Source organism: Aotus nancymaae, unplaced genomic scaffold, assembly GCF_030222135.1.
Source record: "Aotus nancymaae isolate 86718 unplaced genomic scaffold, 86718_ANA_hifiasm-v0.15.2.pri h1tg000012l, whole genome shotgun sequence".
NCBI classification, from domain to species: domain Eukaryota; kingdom Metazoa; phylum Chordata; class Mammalia; order Primates; family Aotidae; genus Aotus; species Aotus nancymaae.
In genome coordinates, this window is record NW_026988423.1 from 24,331,223 (window position 1) to 24,352,630 (window position 21,408).

General features: G+C 53.7%; 1 protein-coding gene and 1 long non-coding RNA gene across 3 annotated transcripts in view; one reads left to right on the plus strand and one right to left on the minus strand.

Annotated features, from left to right (window-relative positions):
- Positions 1–14,916, minus strand: part of NECTIN1 (nectin cell adhesion molecule 1) — a 67,327-nt gene extending 52,411 nt beyond the window's left edge. The window contains exon 1 of the mRNA XM_012470291.2: positions 14,204–14,916. Coding sequence (XP_012325714.1) covers positions 14,204–14,282 — 79 coding nt within the window. The 5' untranslated portion in view covers positions 14,283–14,916. The remainder of the gene's footprint in view (positions 1–14,203) is intronic.
- A 388-nt stretch (positions 14,917–15,304) lies between these two features.
- Positions 15,305–21,169, plus strand: LOC105729502 (uncharacterized). Of its 2 annotated transcripts, none has more exons than XR_001110260.2 (3): positions 15,305–15,568; positions 18,439–19,209; positions 19,302–19,901. It is a non-coding gene; the product is annotated as an uncharacterized LOC105729502 (long non-coding RNA). The 2 variants fall into 2 exon arrangements; XR_001110261.2 differs by lacking the exon at positions 15,305–15,568 and adding an exon at positions 20,339–21,169 and having other exon boundaries at positions 17,286–19,209; positions 19,302–19,391.
- Positions 21,170–21,408: the final 239 nt, after the last annotated feature.

The following is a 21,408-nucleotide window of genomic DNA, read 5'->3' on the forward strand; positions in this document are numbered from 1 at the left end:
TGCAGAATGTGCCTCTGTATCCTAACGCCAAAAGCGGGGCACCCCACCCTGCCACATGCCGTGGCTCGCCCTCCTGGGTCCATGACATGCCACAGAGCCACTGCATCATGGCGTGAAGCACCAACAAGCGACGCAGGAGGCTGCCAGATCACCCTGCCTGCGGGATCCCAGGGATGTACCTCCCTCCACTAGTCACCACACCCATCTCAAAGCAGCCCCACATCCATCCCCCACAACGGCGCAGGCAGATGGGGGCACAGATCAGCCCACCCCAGGGTGAACTGATGCAGGCAGAGGGGGCTGCTCCACAGTCCCGAGTCCCTACCCTGTCTTGACCTGCCCACGGTCCTTCTGCACCCCGACCCTCTGCAATATGCTTCTTCTCCCTGTCCCTTCTCTCCCCATGGCCAACTTAATTCCTTAATTCCCACTGGAGATTAGCTGATCTTTCACTGAAATTTATCATTAATCTAAAGGAAAACAGGGGTGGGGAGGGGTGGGAGTCGGGAAAGGGTGAGATGGAGGTGGGGAAGCCTGGAGGGCCCACCCACACTGCCTCCTCCTAGATCTGGGACAGCTGTGGCAGCTGGGAATCCTAGGCTGAAATCCCTGGGCAGGGCAGCCCACATCTGGAGCTGTTGCTGGGGATCTGAGGGGAGCACCTGAGATGGTGAGGCATGTGAGACTTGGGAGAGGCTGTCTGTAAATGCCTGCAGGATCACATGTGCTCCACTCGATTCCAACACTAATGGGAGGGAGCTGCAGGGGGAAGGGGAAGGGGGCGAAGTCAGGGCTGTCCCAGCTTCCACGGAGGGTGGAAAGTACCCTGTCAGTGGAGGACAACCAACAGGCCAGAATGTGGTTAGGAGGTTTTAGGAAGTTAATGGGGTACTATAGTGTTTGATTTCCCCTCCAATGTTGAGACTAGGATTCTCTGACATCCTCTCCGCCTTCCCCTGCAGGGCAGGGAGGTACCTTCAGCTGTGAGCCCAGCTGGGAGGCTCTTTCTAGACCTGGGTCTGGGAGATGAACAAGTGGGCTCAGGTTTTTTTTATTTTTTGAGACGGAGTTTCACTCTTGTTGCCCAGGCTGGGGTGCAATGGCGTGATCTCAGCTCAGTGCAACCTCTGCCTCCTGGGTTCAAGTAAGTGATTCTTCTGCCTCAGCCTCCTGAGTAGCTGGGATTACAGATGCCTACCACCATGCCTGGCTAATTTTTGTAGTTTTAGTAGAGACAGGGTTTCATGTTGGCCAGGCTGGTCTCGAACTCCTGACCTAGGTGATCTGCCTGCCTCAGCCTCCCAGAGTGCTGGGATTATAGGTGTGAGCCACTGTGCCTGGCGGGCTCAGGTGTTTAATACACCTCTGCAGAATGAAGGAGAATGCAGGCCCCTGCCTAGTGTCACTATCCCTTCATGTCCAAGCAGAAGGGCTTAAGGACAGTGAGGGGCTTATGCTGGTCTGACGCACAAGGCCCCAGCTCCATCTCTCCACCACCCACCCAGGCCTCAACCCGACAAGCATTCCTGCCTGAAAAAGCTGGCACCCTCAGGGGCCACCTGCTGTGTGTGAGGTCAGAGGTCAGAGCATGGATGCCATGGAGTGCTGGACTAACCATCATGTTTGCTGCTGTCAACAGCTCCCACCTCTGTGCCTGGCACATGTTGTGTGAATGCCAGGATGAACCCACAGCACATCCAGGGCGGTGGGGTTCCCACAGGGAACTGGCACTGGGCACTTGGGACAGCCAGAATTCTACACCTTGAGTGTAACCCTTGCTTCCCTTTACGAAGGGAGCACAGGAGGCCCCTGCCCGGGTGACCATCTGGGGGTGAGGATGATCTCTAGTAGCCCAGGGGCCTGAGCCTCAGACATACCCTGCTCGCATTGACCATCCTGGAGAAGTTACAGGAGCCCAGCAGAGGGGGTCCCCACAGTGTTCTGGGGCACACAGAGCCAGGAGGGCTCCTGGGCCTGGCTTCCCTAGCCCCAGGGAACAGACCCTCCTTCTCTAGACTTGGAGTCTCTCCAAGTGGTAGCTCACAACAGCCCAGTGGTGTGAAGACTTGCTCTGGATCAAACAAATTATTGCTTGTGCTAAGCACACCACATGCGTTATTTACCCCTTCCAGCCTCTTATCATCTCATCCCATTGTACTGCTAAGGGAACTTGTTTAGAGAAGACATAGATATGCCTACTGACACAGGTAAGTCATAACAGGCTGAGATCATTTGACTCCAAAATAATCACTGGGTTCAGTCAATTTCTTGGGGGAAAATAGACAAACCAGTTGTTTGTGACCCTGTAGACAAAACAATGATCTAAGACTGACCTTCACCGGTTCTCTAACTGGTGGCTGGGGGGCAGTGTAGACCCTGCCCGGACAGTCATCATCTTTGATTAGGTCCCCCTCCTTCTCCACCCACCCTTAGTATCCAGGCTGTGCCCCCAGCCCCAGGGTGGGGTGAGAGCCCCCCACCTCTGCGTGGGAGAAGATGGCGATCAGAGTCTAATCAGGAGCAGGCGCATGCACACGCACACACATGCACGCACACACACAGAGCACGTGACCTCATACACGCACACACACCATAAACCTCCTCATACACACACAGAGGACATAAAAACACTTGTAAAGAAACACATAAACCAGCACAGATTATCATTACAGCGCAAACTGTGTACACAAGTGCTGAGGGGATAGCAGTAATGGAGTGATGGGAGATGAGAGAGGGTAACGGGGTATAGTTCCTGGGAAGGGTGTTTGTGAGCAGAGCTCAGGGAGGAGACCAGGGAGACCCTGCGGCAGCACTGAGAGGTGGGCGCCAAGGACTGGCTCTGTCTCCCTCTCCATCATTACCACCCCTTCAGGACTGGCCACGAGGCCCATCATCTGACCCTTCGGAGGGTGGGGAATGGTGCTGTGGGCGGGGCAGAGGCGCCTGGGAGCAGGGGGCTGTCGCACACGCTCCCCCAAAGGCCCATTCATCACGCCAGTGATCATCAGAATGCTCTGCTGGCCCAGGACACTGATGACTCTCCAGGCACCATAAAGACAGGGAATAAATCTGGGAAGTTGCTGGGTAGGAGGGTGTCTCAATAGCAGGGCTGGCCACCCTGCCCGGGAAGGGAGAGGCAGCCCCTCCATCATTCTGAGGGATGCAGCAATCTAGGCCAATGAGATCAGGAGAGTTCGAGGGGCAGGGGATGTGGGCAATCACGATAAAATAATCCAGTGCAGTGCTGCTGCTCTCTCTGATCTTATTTACAGTCAGGGAGATGCCTGTCCCTGCCTCCGCTCCAATTTATGCCTAGGAGTTTCGGCAGAAAGGCTCTGCCACTGATTCAAAACCCTCAAAGGCGGCCTGGCCCCAGTGGGCAGAGGAGGGGGCATAAACGTGGCTAAGCTTGGGAGTCCGGCAGGCACCTGCAGGCTGCGGGGCAGGGGGACTCTGGGCAACGCTGGTCCCCTTGTGCTGGCTGGGCAGTGCTTGGGCTTGGATGGGAGAGGGAGGTCCTATGCCCTCCTTCTTCCTGTTGCTTTCAAGCACTTCCTAGGTGCAGGGTAGATCCAGCCCCAGGAGCTGATCACATAGCTCTGGCTTGCGTCTGGGCCACAGAGGCCGCGTGGTAATTCAAGCTAACGGAGCATGGATAATCTAGAACAGCGGAGGGTCTAGGAGGAATTTTGCTTTGGCGTCGACACAGATCAGATGACTGTTTTGCAGCCGAATTACCTTCCTAATTAAGCAAGAGAGTCTGTGAGGCCTGAGCCTGCATGGTGACCTGCAGGGTCAGGGTGTGCTGGGAGGAGCATCAGCCCTGGGTGACTCTTGAGAGGACAATCTGCATGTGGACTGTCTGGACTCAACTCCTAGTCCTCAGCCACAACACTGGGGAAGAGCTTTGATTGTTCTGCCCCCGTGATCTTCTTCCCTAGGATAGTTCTCTGCCCTCGTCTGTGAAGCTGAGGACGCCTGGACCCAGGATCAATGCCTCTCTCCCCAGCTTGCTGTCCTGATCCTGCCTGGGGCAGAGGAAGCACCAGCCCTTTTATCCCAGGAGATCAAAGCAGCCTGTGCAGGTGAACACCCTAAATCCTTTCCCCATCCACACTCCCTGGTAGGGGCCCCTCCCTTGCCATCTTTTGGGATCTCTGGGTGAGGGCAAGAGAGCCTAAAACCTTCCAAAAATTTAGGACAGGCTCTGGCATAGCATCAGCTTGCTGAGCCCTGGATCCACCCAGGATTGGGGCCAGCCTGGGAACACCTGCTGGGAGAGTTCCAGGCAGATCCTATCAGAGGAGCTACTACATCTGCCTCTGGTCTCACCGTCAGATGTGGTGGTGGTGGTGGTGGTGGTGGTGGTGGTGGTGGTGGGGCTTGGGGGGGGGGGCCCAAATGGTATCAGTGACGTGCAAAAACTCAGGAATGAAACAGTGATTACATCGTCATTCCACTCTGGCACAGCCGCATGAATACTCCTAAGACACAACAGTGTCTGTGGCAGGATATACCAGTAATACAGGTTGAATATCCCTTATCCCTAATGCTTGAGACCCAAAGTGTTTCAGATTTCAAATTTGTTCAGATTTTGTAATATTTGTATACACAAAACGTTATCTTGGGGATGGGACCCAAGTCTAAACACGAAATTCATTTCTATTTCATGTACACCTTATGCACACAGCCCGAAGGTAATTTTATACAGTGGCTTTAATAATTTTGTGCATGAAATAATGTTTTGACTGCCTTTGGATTGCGACCCTTCAGGAGGATAAGGGTGGAATTTTCCACTTGTGGCATCATGTCGGCACTCAAAAAGTTTTCTATTTTGTATTTTTGGATTAGGGATGTTCAGCCTGTACCAAGACTCTCTGAAGATTCAGTACTCATAACTCCCCAAATGTGTCAGGCATGTACAACTACAACACCACGTTATCACTGCACCATCGAAGGGACAGGAACGTGAATAAGAAGGTGCTACGTGGAAGTGGGAAGAGATTCTGGAAGCAAGGTCTTGTGAGGACTCCAGGCTTAGGAAACTGTCTTCCTCTGTCACCTGTCTGCCACCCCCAGGAAAAGAGGCAGCTTAGCCACATGGTATAATCATGGACATGGGGCCTGACTTCTGGGACCTGAATCCTGGCTCTACCACTTACTAGCTGTGTGACCCTAGGCAAGTTACCTAGGCTCTCTCTGGACCTCATTTCTCCATATAAAACTGGGGAGAACGGAAGTACCTTCCATATGAGTTGTTATGAAGATTAAATAAATGATTACTTGTAAGATGTTTACAACAGTACCTGGTACCCAGGAATTCTCAATACAAATGTGCTATTATTAGCCTTATCAACTGTTCAAACAAGCAATTGTCCATCCACCCAGCACAGACTACTCGTCCCCTACGCCAGGCCCTGGAGAAACCAAGCCCTATCAGTAATGGAGCTCTCAGTCTCGTGACAAAGATAAATCTCAGGCCCAAATGACTGCATAGCAGGATGGAGAGTAATTGGTGGCAGGGGGTGGCATGGATGAGGTGCTGGGGGGCTTTGAGATGAGAGAGGTTATCCTTAGCTTGGGGGGCAGTTCATGAAAGCTTCATGGTAGAAGTGGCTCTTGACCTCAGTATTTAGATTTTGTATTTATGGGAAATAAGGGAGAATGTGGAGAACAGCATGTGCAAAGGCACTGAGGTGGGAAAGCATTGGGCATGAAAACATGATGTGCAGGGGAGGGCAGTGAGGGACCAGTCAGGGAGGGGCGCTGCCCCCTCAGGTGTGCTTTAGGCAGATTCAACCAAGGGGCAGTGTGGGCAGACTGGAGCAGCAGTCTGAGGACGTGCCACCAACCTCCCCAACAGTGGGACCCACGTGACATGGTGACAGAGCTGACCAGGAAGAGGCACTTCCTCCACTGCCTTTGTCCTAGCAGCTGACAGCATTTGTCCATGAGACACCAGGACTGAGGGAGAGGGTGCCTGGGGCACAGAGGATGGTCACAGCAGCTGCCTCCTCAGTCCTGCCCAGGGCATGTTCTCCAGACCAGCTGCCGGCAGGCCCTCATAGGGGCATTCCAGAGTCCATGCAGTCCTTCAGTCCTCCTTCTTCCACAGCGGGTGGACTCACGTCTGCCCCAGCAGATTGGCACTCCCATCTCTACTGATTCATTTGGCGGGCACCTATGAAAGTGTGGGCTGACCCGGGTGACCCTCCCATGGGAGCACCCCGAATGAGCCTGTGTGTGCTAAAAGCCAGTTATTGGGCGTGACACTCATTTCCCTCCACCAGCCTGAGGCACCAAGAAGGGACACGCTTGCCTTGGCTCTTGTCTTGTTTTACGTGGCCATGTCCTTCAAGCCATGGTGGGTGGTGTTCTGGTGACCAGCAGGCATGTGGGGTTGTAGGGGAGGAATGCAAAGCAGAGGGGAAGATACGGGCAGAGAGGAGGCTGCTGGTCAGCAGGCACCAGCATCTGCTAAGAAAAATCCTCCTGTTTTTGGTGGAAAGAACCACAAGATGGAATCCAAGGCCCCAGCACAGTAACTGAGGACAAGGTACTCAAACTGGGGAGCTGTGGGAGTAGGACGCCCCTGCCAAGGCTACCTGCTGGCTCTCCATAGTGGCTGGCTCTTTCAGCCGTGGGTGAAACTCCGTCAATAGGTGAGGGGAAATGCTTCCTCTCTGTGGTCCCCAACTCCCTGCACTCACTTTTCAGACAGAAAGACAGGCCAAGATTCAGGCCAAGGCTGTTGCAAGGACCCCAGAGTCCATCTCTGTAGTCAGGATGTATCTCTCAGAGCACAACCAGACATACGGGCTGTTGGAGGCTGTGCTGTCCCCTGTCCCCAAGGGTCCTCCTCCAAGGAATGATGATTTGCTGAGCTTCCAGCCAGCTCCTCTTAGAGAAGGCCAGCTCCTCAGAAAACCTTGGAGGGACCTGTGTCCTTCTCCTCTTCAGGCAGGGGGCAGAACTGACCGTCCAAGTGGGAGAGCAGGACATGAGTTTCCAGCTTTGGGAAGCAAGCATTCCCGGACTTTGTGGGGAGGGACTCCATTTAAGCCCATAGCTTGAACTCAGACTCCCAATGGGACATTCTGGTGCCCATGGCCACTGGCCTGTTTTGCTGCCTGGGCCACACCCGCAGCTGTGTCCCAACTCCCGCAGCTGTGTCCCAATGGAGCCACCAGTCAGCGGAACTAATGTCCTCTAATGAGATCCGGGCCAGAATGGCCAGGCGGGTTTTATTGTCTGTGGCTTGGTAATGAGACTCCTCATAAACTGAGAATGAAATTGGGGTGTGTGCAGACCAGAGGGGGTGGGGGATAGTCCAGGAGAGCACCAGTCCCCATGCCTCTCTGCTGCTCTGTCTGTCTAGTCCACATCTGCTCTCTGGCCGGGGTCAGGCCCACACCCTGACGCTGTGCCTACCTGTGCCCTGCAGCTCCATGCTCACACCTCAGGGGCCCTGCCCATATCTCAGCCCAAATACCCAGAGAGAAAGATGCTCCAGGACACTGCTTCCCTGGCCCCCAGGAATGTTCCATTGTTAGGCATCTCCTATTCTACACCAACCTGGGCTCTGCAGTCAGCTCCGGCTGGCCAACCTCCAACCTATATCAACTGATTCCTCACATCCCCAGGGAGCTGCCAGGCTCTGCCCTGCTGTGGGGGGAGTGTGAGCTGGTGGTAACTGATTAATTGGAGAGGACCGTCCCATAGATACTTTCTAACGTTCTATCGGCCTGGTTCATCCTCTTCTGTCTGTCCATCCCCGATCTTTTCATCCTCCTGGTTTACTGGATTTGCAGTCAGAAGGCCTAGTGTCTAATATGGCCACAACAGCATAAGATGGTCAGTAAGTTACTAAACCTAGGTCTTACTTTCCTCATCTCTAAAATGGAGCTAATATAACACTAATGCCATTCACATGGGGCTCCTGAGAGGCTCAGCTGAACCTGTGGCTGTAGAGTGCCACAGAGTATTATGACAATTTGCAAAAGGATTCAGTCTACAAGGGGAGGCTGAAGGGACTTTCTGCTAGTGAGAAAGAGGTAACCCCAGCAGGGATTCTCTACCCATCTGGCTGGTACCATCTCACGGGGTGAGTGGGGTCCTGGAGGGAGGCTGCTGTTGCCCACCTTCCCCTCAAATGTGGAAGTGAAGGAAGGCAGGGACCCAGTCCCAGACCCTGTCTACGGCCTCAGGGAGCCTCCAGATGGGCAGTTGGTGCCTCATCCGGGCCACAGCCAGAGAGCGAGGCAGGTTCCGGGAGAGCCCTCAGCGACAAGCGGCAGAACAAAGGCCACCCAACACCTGCTGCCTAGCTAGCCCTCAACCATGTCGGCTGGACCTGCGCAGGTACCCACAGGCAGCCAGGCCCCCCGAGCAGGGGCAGGGACTCACTTCCCAAGTAGCACCTGACTGAGGACAGGGGAAGTGAGGTCAACAGTGCTTGAGCAGCTGAGTGGCTCTTTCTCAAGGGAGCACGACTAGCAGACTCAGCGGGGCCAGGACCTTTGAAAGGGAAGGCATGGCGGACAGACATTTACTTCACTGCATGTACTCACATGCCTGGCAATGTGCTAAGCACTTTTCATACATCATTCTCAATCTCATCTTCACAAACCTCTTTGGGAATCTGTACTAACAAAAGCCTATTTCAAAGATGGGAAAACTGGCCCGGCGCAGTGGCTCACACCTGTAATTCCAGCACTTTGGGAGGCCGAGGTGGGTGGATCACGAGGTCAGGAGTTCGAGACCAGCCTGGCCAACATGGTGAAACCCTGTCTCTACCAAAAATACAAAAATTAGCTGGGCATGGTGGCAGGCACCTGTAATTCCAGCTACTTGGGAGGCTAAGGCAGGAGAATCACTTGAACCTGGGAGGTGGAGGTTGCACTGAGCCGAGATTGGGCCACTACACTCCAGCCTGGGTGACAGAGCAAGACTTCGTCTCAAAAAAAAAAAAAAAAAAAAGGGAAAACTGAGGCCTATAAAGTGACTTAACCAAGGTCACTCAGCTAGTGATTGGTAGTAATTGGTAGAGCTGGGATTCCAACCCAGTCCAGGGGGCCCCTGTTTGTGATCTCATTATGCTGCGCTGCCAAGATGGGGTGCTCACCAGGTTGTAGGGATAGAACTGAGCTGTCTGCAGCTCTCCCTCCACCAGGGCCTGGGACCACTGCTGCTCTGCTCTCTCCTGGGAGGCTGTGAAAGGGAGACCTCCCACGAGTCCCCTAAGAATACACACCTACTGCCTCCCCCGCCCCACCCAGGGTAAACCTGACATTATCTATTGCCTTGAAGATCCTCCAATCTGCCGTCGGAAAGTCTTTCTTTGTGTTCACCTCGGGTCTCTCCTGTTACACCAAGCTTATCTCTCCATGTGGAATGGGGTGGGGTTCCGGTATTATGTTCGATATGTTTTCTCATGTCTCTTTCCTTTCCCCATCTCCTAGCCCTCAACAGCACGAGAGAATGCAGAGCTTAAAGGGTTAACTGGACTAAAGGGTGTTATCTCCAGCTCAGGGCATTCCCTCTGCAAGGTGATCCCTGCTCAGATCTTAAGTTACTTCCTGCCCCAGCCAGCACATCTGCTGCTGGCTCTGCAGACCTGGTCTCTATGGACAGGGGTGGGCATCATGGGGAAACATTTTCCAGTTGAGCTTGGGCACAAGGTGCTGAGCTTCCGGGACCGCCCTCTTCCCCACTCCTTGTCCCTCATTCCTACTTCTTTTTCCAATAAGGGGGTTCCTGCTTTCTGCTGCATGAATCCAGGATGCTTCCAGGCACATGTACTTTGCCCACCTAGGTACACACAGCTCTGCAGGGCCCTCATGGAGGACCAAAGCTCACGCTCACACCCTTTTTAAATGCCCAGAGTATGCCACCTCCCCTCCCTACACACACCATGATTCTTTTTCTTAAATACTCATGTAGGAAGCAAAGATGCCAAATTAGTAGCTGAGAAACTGCCTCCCTTGGCCCCTCCCAGCCATCCGTGGGGCAGGCCAGGCCCCAGGTAATGCCAGGTTCCAGTGCTGCTCTGTCTGCCAGGGAGACAACAGAAGGCTGACAAGAGAGGAACGTCTCTCCTGGTGTAATCAAGGTCTTCAGCATCTCCCTGTGAGGAGGCAGAGACCCAGTCTAAAGCCAAGGGCAGCACAGAAAGAGGAAGTGGCATTGAGGCTTCACACACACCAAAGGACCCGGCAGTGTGTCCTAGAAGGGCTGACCAAGGGCAAATCCTGGGTGTCCTCCCAAAGTCACCCTCACTGACACTCTGACATATAAGATAGGCATTCTCAAGGCCGGACCACTCACAAAGTCCTAGTCAGAAAGCTCTCAGCAGTCAGTTACGTGTGAATATACATTTGATGTTATGTATTTATGGCCCTAGTCCCAGAGTGACCCAGACACAAGTACATACACCTCTTACTCCTAGTCCCCACAGATGTACACATGCACAGTGAATGGCAGATCACCAACACAAACACACAAAGCCCTGCATACGTGTGTGCACACACCCACTCTCTACTAAAGGTGAGACCATATGCAGACTGTCAGAATGTCATAGCCTAAGTTCCACATCTGGCTCATGACCATTCTAGTCTGGCACACTGGCTAATGTTTAAAGTTTTTTTTTTTTTAATCGGCAAAACAGGTGAATATGCTGACACCTTTCTGTCTGTCCCTCCACCAGGTAGGAGGCATTCAATTTACCAGGTTAACCAAGAAAAGATACAATCAGAAAAATTGAAGATACATTCACACCTCCCTTGGGTGTTTTCTGTTTGTGCTGAACAATGAACATTAGTCAGCTGCTAAACAATGGCAGTATCATAGACACAGCAACTGGGACTGACCCTCTGTCCCCCCAGCCTGGCCCACTTGCTCAATCATCAGCACTAGGGTTCTGGTCTGCTCAACCATCCTAGCAACATACAACAGAGTCTGGGGGTCAAGCAGTAGCCAAGGTGGATTCATTGTGCAAAGCTGAGTGGCTGAGAAGGGAACTGATAACACTCTTAATCTCAGCCAGCCTCAGGCAACAAGGGCTATCCATCCTATGCTCAGAAGTTCCGGTTCAAGAGACGCCTTCCAGGCCACTCAGCCAGGGCAGCTGGGCACAAGCTCTGCAGTATCTCCTCTTCTCCTCCAGCCTTGACTATAGAGGCCTAGAATCCAATTCCAAGGCACTCCACAGTGCCCCCTTATAAACGGGCAAGGAGATTCCCATTTACACATACTGCAAACCCCAGGCCAGCGGTATTGGTTTTGCCATAATGCCTTGCCCAGAAAGCTGAAGCACACCACTGTCTGTGAGGAATAGAGAGAGGAAGGAAAATAATCCAATAGTCCCAACACTTGGAATTTCAAAGACCACATGACAGCAAGCTCTGCACAAGCTGTAGAGAGGCTGCAGAGAGGAGTGTGCTGTGACCCGACAGGTCTTCCAAGGAGGGTGTGCATGACACCTGGGGTGTGTGTTCTCTTTCCAGACAAAAGGTGTGGGGAAGCCAATTAGGGAGGGTGTGGTGTAGGTGGGAAACCAGCTCAGTGCACCTGCTTCTCAGGCAAGTTCTCTGCCTCTTCCTCAGGCTCCCCCTATTCCTTTTTGGGATGCAACCCACCTGCCCCACTGACTCTCCTCTAAGTTAACAGGAAGAAACCATGGATTGTCATCTCAGGAAACAGAGGCCTGTGGGGCTTCACCACGCTGCTTAGTAAAGTCTGTGTTGTTGAAAACATACTTCTGTGTTTACACTTTAATAGTCAGATTGGGAGTGTTTTGAAGTTGGGGGCAATCACACACACCTGGGCCCCCCACTTCCTCTCCTCAAACCCCCAGACCCAGGTTCCCTGTCACAGCCCAGAAAAACCCTGAAAAGAGCATCAGACTGGCAAGTCCCTAGAGAGACACTATAGCGGGCAATGGGGAGAAGTCTAGCAGGTGATGTAAAGTAGGGCGTGAGCTTGCAACTTCTGGGCCAACCAGCCTCCATCCAAGTGTCAGACTGGGCACAACCATATCCTCCTGCCTCTCTGGACCATGGACCCTGGAGCAAGCAAGCAGAGAAGGCACCAGGAGCCCAGGCACTGGGCAGAGGAGCTGGGCCGTCCGGGAACTTCGGTGCATGGATGCTAGCCATCCGTCAATTACAGTCAAGGGAAGAGCACTTATTAAGTACCTCTCTCAACCTGGTTCCTTTCTCTGCATCCCACCCTTTCATGTGGGTTTTTGGCAGGGGTTGTGTTCACCTTGAGCCAGGTGAGTTCACCTCCCTACTCCCACTTCCTGAGTGGTTGGAGCACAGCAGGCCTCTAGCCCCCAAGGAAGGAATTAACCCAGAAGGGATCACAAAGCTGGGGAAAGAGAATAACAAAAGGAGGGGAGAATGGGTGGGTTCCTTCCCCTTCTCCCAACCCTTCCCACCACCCTTTGTCCATCCCAGGATTACATTAACCCCTAGTGTGCTGGACCAACCAGAGCTCTGGTAAGCTCTTCTTTCTTTGGATTCGGGATGTGGACATATGTAATTGAAGGGTTCCTGGAAGCTCAGATCCCTGTGGCCAGGCAAGTCCTAGAGCCCAAAATTCTGTATCTCTTGCTGGCTTCCCAGGCCGTCCAGTATGAGAAGACCTCTCACTCTTACCAAGACCACCCTCTGGGGGCAGGGTGAGCAGTGACACCTGTGAGCCCTGGATTTTCCCCACCCCCTACATCCAGCAGGGTAGTACCCCAGGCTTCGGGGTGGAGGCACCCCACTGCTGGCTTTCACAAACTGCTTCCCAGACATCCACCACTCAGCAAGATTGGCAGGGCCCTAGCGGCGAGCTGGCTGGCAGCAGAAGAGGCATATAAGGGAATGAGGCCAGGCTTCTGCCTTCCAGGAGTGCACCCAAGCCCCGGAACTGGGCAGCCAGACTGGTCCCTCGATAACAAACTGCCTGGCCATTCTGCGGCATTGCACATTGCAGGAGCTCGGGATCTAATATTCCTGCCACAGGAGGAGATGGTCTCTGCACACTGACCCCCTATTCTGCCACCCCAAGGCGAGGACCACGTGCTCCACTCAAGATCCCACCCCGCTTCCCCCAAAAAAATCCCATCTTGTTAGAGCTTCAGGTCGTCTCTGGTTTCTACCCAGAGAGCTGGAGGAACTCACAACACCCCTTGACCCGCGCTTGCTGTCCGGCCATACGGGAGCTCGGCAGCTTCCCCAGGGACACAAAGGGTTAAATCCAGGCCAGGGGACTCGGTCGGATTTGCCTCCTAAACGCATTTTCCAGTTCATTCCCCAGCACAATATGCCTGGGCCAGTCCCAGCCTCCGCCCCCACCCCACCCGTCAGAACGGGCCACCAAGGGCCACCCCGGGGTCGGGCGCGAGGTTAACCCCTCGGCTGCCGGCAGCCTGCACCTCGAGGAAGGACACGCGGGGCACCCGCGGGAAAGTGGGTCATGCAGCTACCTGGTTGGCTCGAAGCCCGCGGCATCTCCTCCAGGGAGAGCCCAAGAGCTGGGAGTCGAGTTCCGAGGGGGAGCCCGGTCCCGCGCCAGGCCAGGAGGTTGCGATCCTCGGCTGCCCCGGCCTCACCCTCCAGGACAGGAACCGCAGGTGAGCAAGAAGCCGCCTCTGCCGCAGCAGTCGGCTCTCCGCGCCCGCTGTGGGGCGGTACAGGGCGGGAGGGGGCCCGAGCGTCCTGAGCCGACTGGCAAAGAGGCTGGCGAAAGAAACGAACCCCCCTCGCCCCGCCATCCTCCGAACCCGCAGCCCACCAGCTCCGAGACTGACGCCCTCCCCCTGGGGCTGTTGTCTCCCGCCCCGAGACGGTGATTACGGTGATTATTTTGCATTTATGTAACACGCAGTGTTTCCAAACTGCTTCCCGAGCAGAGAGCTGGTTATTAAATAAATAGAACGCTATTACATATTATTATTTTTGTGAAGAACTGAGCGGAGAAAGTGCTTTCATACTACATAGAGACGTGCATCCGACTGCTTCCCTGCAGGGCAGGCTGTTCGGCTTCTCAACCTCTTTCTCCGCCGTGCCACCTCCCACCCTCTTTACCAAAGCCGTGACCCAACTTTTCTGGGTCCTTTCACTCCCCACAATCCAGTCGTGCCCGCCATCCAGCTCCCAGCCCCGGGGAGGCAGTGGATGGGGGTGGGGACAGCAGAGGTGAGTGCGCTTACCTGGAAGGAAGAATGCGGTCAAGCCGAGAGCTAGTCCCCACCAGCGTCCAGCGGCGCCCGCAAGCCCCATCCGAGCCATCGGGGGCCGGGGGTCCGGCGAGGGCAGCGCTCCTCGCGCTGCAGAAACCAGCCCGGAAGACAAGGGCGGATCGCTGGCGGCCGGCGGGCGCTCGTAGGATCCAGGTCAGCCGCAGCCGTCGGCAGGGGCGGGGTGGGCTGGGTGGGATCCGCGCGGCCGCAGTCCGGGCCCCGAGCCGCCGCCGGCTCAGAGGCTCGGCAGATGCCCGCCGCAAGTTGCACGAGTCATGCCCCTTCGCCTCCTCCGCTCTCCTCCTGGCGCCGGTCCCCGCCCTCTTCTTCCACGCAGAGCCGGGCTGGGGAGAGGGACCCACCCCCGGCGCGCCCGGCTGCCCGGCTGCACGGCGCGGGCTCCTGGCTCCGGCGCGCTCACACCCTCCCGCTCGGCTCCAACTTGCAGGCGTCCATGGCCGGCCGTCCTCCGAGGGTGGCGGGACGCGCCTGGGCGGCGCGGGAGGCTCGGGGCCCAGGCGGCCGGCGCAGAGCTCGGCGGCCCGCGGCCCGGGTGGCTCTGGCTGCGCGGCCGGGCGCGAGGAGAGCGGGTCGGGGGTGCCGCGTGTCCCAGCCGCCGCCGCTCTGCCGGTGCCGGCGATCCGCAACAATGTGGAGCCGCGCTCGCTGCTCTCGCTCTCTTTCTCTCACTCGCCGAGCTCCAGCCTCTCACCCGCTCGCCCGTGATGTCAGCCCGAGGGGAGGGGTTAGCGTTAACCCCCTCCTGGCCTCGACGCGCGCCCGCCCGGGCCCGGCCGCAGCCCGAGCGCACGCGCCTTGCAACCCGAAGCAGAGGCGGACGGCGTGCGCGGGCCGCGGAGTCCGGCTCAGGACCCTCTCTCGGGAGCTGCCCCTCGGCCTCCTTCCATCTGGGGAGCGGGCTGGAGCGCGGGCTGCCCTCCTCACCGCTGACAAAGGCAGGCAGTGACCCCTAGCGGCCGGCGGCGCCGCGGCGCGGCGGGTGGGGGTGGAGTTAGGACCCTGCCGGGGACGGCGGTGGAAGAGCCGGCGGGATGGAGAATCCTGGCTAGCAGCTTTCGAGCTGGCGGGGCTTCTGCAAGCCCTCTGCTCCCACCCTGGCACCATTTCACAGACGAAGAAACGAAGGCCCAAAGAAGAGTTCCTCCCGGGGCGGAACATGGCAGAGCTCGGAACAGAACCCAGGCTCCGGAGATCCCTCTCCTCTGCACCGCTTGGACGCTCCACGGAGAGGCAGCGGTGCGCGGGGCGACCGGGAGCTGCCAGAGAAGTCGGTGGTGGGCAGGAGTGCGTGAGACGGGCCCACTGAGGTTTCTGGTAGAGTTTCTTTTCTAATCCCTGCTCCCTTCGGGGCTTCCTTTTCCAAAAATTGAAGCACCCCCGCGCCCCGCTCTTGCCCAAACGGAGCCTGAAACCGAGCTCTCCTCCAGTTGCCAGGACCTTAGTTTTGAGACATTTGTGGGATTCCCGCGAAAGCGGATCGTCCAGTCAGTGTCACTGGCAGGACAGGGACTCTCCGCCCCATCCCGTTCACCACCCACCACATCCGGGTGTGGTAGGATTCCTGCCAAGGCGACTGCGCCCTCCGGGCCTGCCCTGTTCCCCTTCCTCTGGTCCTCCTATCCCCACCCCCTGCCCTGGGGGAGGAAGACAGACGGAGTTTCCCACCAAGGAGAGCCGAATTCTCCCCAGACCCTGGCCTGACACTGCTCCCTCTATCCTTTGCCCAGTCCTCTTAGGCGGGCCGGAGAAGAGGGGAAGTGGCTGTTTCTGATAACAAGTAAATTCTGGTTCCTGACAGTAGGAGGGGCAGATGGAGGAGGGGCAAAGACAGCGCCACATTCCCACTCTTTGGGATCCGGCCCCGGAGTGTCTCGGTTTCTCACTGAAGTAGTCAGATCTGGCACTCTCATGAACACTCACCCACTCACTGTACGGTCTTTCACATTTAGCACATGTAACCTGGGCTTTCTTTGTATCAAAACACAGTGCCTGGCTTGGGGGTACAGAGACATCATCATTGCCCTAAAGGAACCCAATCTAGTTGAGGGGGAGGGGGAAGACAGATGTAGAAACAATATTTCATCCAAGTATTTCATATGGGATAGTGGGGGTTTGGGGGTCACAGAAAAAGTGCCCAGTTTAGCCCCAGGTGGCGTTGGTGTAAAGGCTTCAGGGAAGGGAACGCAGGGTCTCGGTGAGTCATCTGTCAGACAAAAGTAAGTGCCGGAGGGCAGAGACATTCAAGAGACTGGATTTAAGGTAGGGGGTCAGCACCAGGAAAGGAATGAGGGTAAGCAATAGTCAGGTGAGTAGGGGGCCTGCAAAGGATTGGCTGGACGTAGCCTGAGCCTAAGACTTGAGGAAGGGAGAGGCCTGCAGATTCATGAATCATGCCCGGTAGCCACTAGAAGGGTTTTAAACTGGGAACACTTTATCAAATTTAGTTTGTGGCAGCTGGGAATCTCCTATCTGGCTGCCGAGTGCTTTAAGGGCCAGGGCTAAATTGAATTCACTGTGATGGCCTTTAGCTTGGTCCCTGGCACATTGTAGGAGCTGAAGGGATGGGTTTGAAGGGGCAATCCCAGATGTACCAATATCTTCTTGTTCCCTGCTCTTACCCTCCCATCCTCTCCATCTTTATTTATTTTATATTTTTGAGGCAGAGTCTTGCTTTGTCATTCAGGCTGGAGTACAGTGGTGCAATGTTAGCTCACTGCAACCTCGTCTCCCAGGTTCAAGTTTTTCTCCTGTCTCAGCCTCCTAAGTAGCTAGAATTACAGGTGACGCCCAGGGAATTTTTGTATTTTTAGTAGAGACGGGGTCTCACCATGTTGGCCAGGCTGGTCTTGAACTCCTGACCTCAGGTGATCCACCCTCCTCAGCCTCCCAAAGTGCTGGGATTACAGGTGTGAGCCACTGCACCTGGCTGCACCCTCTCCATCTTTAGGTCAGGCTTCTTTGACCTTCTGATCTTAAATGACCTTCCAAAGAAAGTGCGGCCAGTGAGGAAGATGTGGCTGCCTGGGGATTGGTTGGGTGGAGAAGATGGAAACAAGTAAGCGATAGAGTATGGTTGTTCACTCATCATCTTTAAACAAGCAGGGAAGGTTGCTGGGGGAGGGGACATTTAACTGAGACCCTGAAGGGCAGATCAGATTTGTACCAAAGGAGGCAGAAGAGAGAATCTTAGGTGGAAGGAACAGCTTGTACAAGAACATGGAGGTACGTAGAGGTGGGACGGGTGCCACCTGTGTCAGGACAGTAGGCAGTCTGGTTCGTTTTGCATTTTAGCGATGTATGAGAGAAAGGGACAGGTAGGTGCAAACAGAATGCAAAAGGTCCAGAAAGTTTCCTTTAGTGACAGGAAGAAACGCAGGACCAAGCAGCAGGAGAGCAGGCTTTGGTTCTTAAGCTATAAGCCCAGGACTCACTCTTGCTGCTTTCCTCTTCCTAAACCACCATATTCCAATTCTGTGGATTCTGCCCGATGTATATATATTTTAAGTCTAGTGACATTGCTCCATTTCTCCTGTCCTTACTCTAGTCCATGCACTCATGGTTTCTACCTGGTCCTTACAATACCCTCTGACAGTATAGCCAGTCTGCACTGAGGTGGGGAGTAAAATGTAATGGTCCAGCCCATGGAAACTCTGGAGAGCTAATGTGCCTGGATTGGAATTCTTAATCTCCAGCTCTGACACTCAATAGCTGTGTGTCCTTGGGCAAGCAACTTAACTTTTCTGTGCTCAGGTTCCTTCTCCTTAAAACAGGGAGAAATAAGAGCACCTCTTGAAGTTGTGAGGATTAAATGAACCAAACATGTTAAGTGCATGGAACAATGCCTGGTGTACAGGAAAACTGTTTAAAGTATTAGTCATCATTATTATTGCCACCTGTCTCCCCACATTCAGTTTTGCTCCTTTCTGAAAATGGTTTATATGCATTTTACAAGCTTTATTTTGAAATAATTTTGGATTTGCAATAGAGTTGCAAAAATAGTAGAGTTTCCACATGCCCTTCATTCAGCTTCCCTGAATGTTACCATCTTATAGAACCATGGTACATTTATCAAAACGAAGAAATTAGCATTAGTATAATACTATTAACTGAACTACAGAATTTATTGAGATTTCCCCAGGTTTTTTCCTAGTAATGTCTATTTTTTGTTCCACAATTTAATCCAGGATGCAACGTTACATTTAGCAGTGGATTATCTTCAAATGCAGATGGTCAGGTCGCCACATCCAGGAAGCATGTCTTGGCCTGCCAGACTCTGAGACCAGTGTGTGGTCCTCAACAAGGCCTAAGGGGCCCATGCCTGCTTCTGCAGCCTCATCTCACCCTGCTCTGGGCTTCAAGTAGGAGCCACTGGGATTTCCAATCATCAAGCTCACCTCCTCTCCCTTCACTCAAGCTGTTCCATCTGTACCAACACTCTTCCTTCTTTTTGGCAAGCTGCTTATCCTTTAGGGCTCAGTTTACATGTATTACTTCCTCACGGTGGCCCACTCAGCCCTTCAGACTGGATGAGTCTCCTGTTATAGGCTTTGCATACTTGGGACCACTTTGGTGACTGTTTATAGTGCCTGATTCGCTCCCCATTAGACTGTCAGCTCCTCCAGGGCAGGGATCATGTTGCTTTTGATCTCTGCTATATCTCTACTACGTAAAACATGCCTGGTACCTGATAGACTTTTAATGAAAATGTGTCAATTAACTCACATCCTGTGCCACTTTCTGCCAATCACTTCCCCTCTCTGGACCTCAGTTTTCTCACCTGCAGACTGAGAAATTTAATTTGTTCACTGATTTTCCAATTGTGTTTTGGAAACCCTAGAATTTCCTGGGCTCAAGAGGAGCTACATTTAAAGAGCATATGTTTTCATGTGCTTCAAAATTGGGCTTCTGAGAAAGCTCTCTCTTAATGGATTTTGAAGATTCTGCTGCTTAAAAAGGTTTGAAAACCTGACAGATTATTATATATTGTGAATTACATATAGTTTCATGATTTTGCAACTCCATTATTTTTATTTATTTATTTTTGCAGGCAGTGGTGAGCCATTGAAGGTTTCTGAACAGAGAAGCACTTATTGGGAGCTGTCAGAGCTGTGCTTCATGAGATGAATCTGGCAACAATGTGGGTAGGATGGACAGATGATGATTGGTCAGTGGAGGAGGAGGGGAGCCAGGAGAGAGGGTTGTCATGGAAGCCAAGTGAGAAGAGAATTTAATAGAGGAGGAGGAGGAGGTTGCTAACAGTGTCTGATGCTGCAGAAAGCAGGTGGGGATCAGAAGGGGTCTTTGGAAGCAGTGACAAAACCACCAGTGACCTTTGAGAGTGATGTTGGTGACCAGGCAGGGGCTGAACCCAGATCAAAGTGGGAGGAGGAGCAGCTGAAAGGTGAAAAAGCAGAGGCAGAAGGTATCCTCTCTGCTTTTGAAAAGTTTGGTGGTGGACAGAAAGAGCAAGGTGGATGAGAAGCTCCGAGAGGGTTAGCAAGACAGACCAAGAGGCTTATTTTCTCCTTTTTCATCAGAAATCAAAAGCTACCGAGCATCTTGTAGTCAGAATGAAAAAAGCTAGTGGACAGTGAGGGAGTGGAGACGCAAGTGGAAGAAGTGAAATAGGGTGTAATTTATGGAGCAAGCCCTGTGCGGGGGGTGGGGGTAGGGTGGGTGGGGCACTGAGGGTGGGAAGGGGTCAACCTTGGAAAGGAGAAGACCCATTTTTCTCTAAGCCTGGAGGAAAGGTGAAGAGAGTAGCGAAGGTGGAAGTTTTAGGGTGGAGTAGTGAAGGTGAAGTTTATAGTGCCATTGCAGTACAGTGAGAGCTGACGTTATCTGCACAGAGAGGTTGGAAGGTGGCTTCAGATTTCACAGTTGAGAAGGCCAACAGGAGTGTAAGAGGGGTGTGACTACCAAGCTTCCAAAATCTACAGGGAGAAAGAAGCAAACCTCATCTGTGTGTCTTCATGGGGGAAAAGTCAGGACCAGTGGGTATATTTTTGGGGAAGTAGATTTCAGTTTAGTCTAGGCAAGGCTGTTCAGGCATCTTAGTTGACTGACAATGGAATGACCTCCCAGTCACTTTTCAGACTCAGGCTGCAGGCCCATTCATCAGGCATGCTGTGCATGGGCTTCTTGCCCTGGCATGGAGTGTGGATGTGACGAGTTCCATGCTCCCTCTTGGCTCCGAGACTTGACTGCAAGAATGACAGCCCACTTGAAGAATGGGCAGTTGGGCTCACCTTTCTCACCGACCTCAAGACTGGAGGCATGAGGGGGGCAACTAGAAAAGAGATCAGCCCTAAGGAAGATGCCATCCCTAGGAAACTGTCCTCTGAGCCCTCCCTTGGCTTCCACAGGCTTTTTCAGAGAGACAGCTGTTGAGCTTGGAAAAGGCCCAAAGTCAATACAATAATGACTTCCCCTCCCGGCTATATCCCAGGCCCCTCTGTGTCATTCAGAAATTGGCTAATAAAGTTCACTTTGATATGAGAGGAGCCCTATTAAGAATTCTCCAAGATTCCCCAATCCCCTGAAATCTGTCGATAGGAGAAGATATATTGGAGAAGATATATGCTGGATGGGGGTCACCCCTTCTGTGTCCCTAGTCCTCTCCCTGGGGTCAACTGAGGCTGAGAGCAAGGGGAGAAGAAAGAAGGAGGAATCGTGAAGAAAGTCTGGCTGAAGTCTTAGCCAACCCCAAAAAAGACCCACCTGGCATGGCTACCCCTTTGCCCTAACTTGACAGGCCAACCTTACCCCAGGCAGTGCTCCCAGGTTAGGTGGGAAGCCACAGCACCTAATTACTATGATCATCACACTGGTGGCTGTGGTGATTATGATGGTGCCTCTATCCCACAGTGCTTAGCAGTATTTAATTACTGTTATTCCAACGGAGATCACTGCAGAGCCTTGGCTGCCATTGCTCTTGGGGATGGAGCAACTATACACAGCTGCACCCACTCCTCAGTCCAATGATCCACTGCGTTGAAGTGCTGCCAAGATAGTTAACAGACACCAGCCTCCTCCTGTGGGCCATGGTGTCCCAGGGATCTGCATGGCATTTGGGGCTGGAGCTCTGAGCAGTGATAGAAAGGCCCCAGTGCCATCTTGAACCATCCAACTCTCCAGAAAGAAGGGAAATTGAT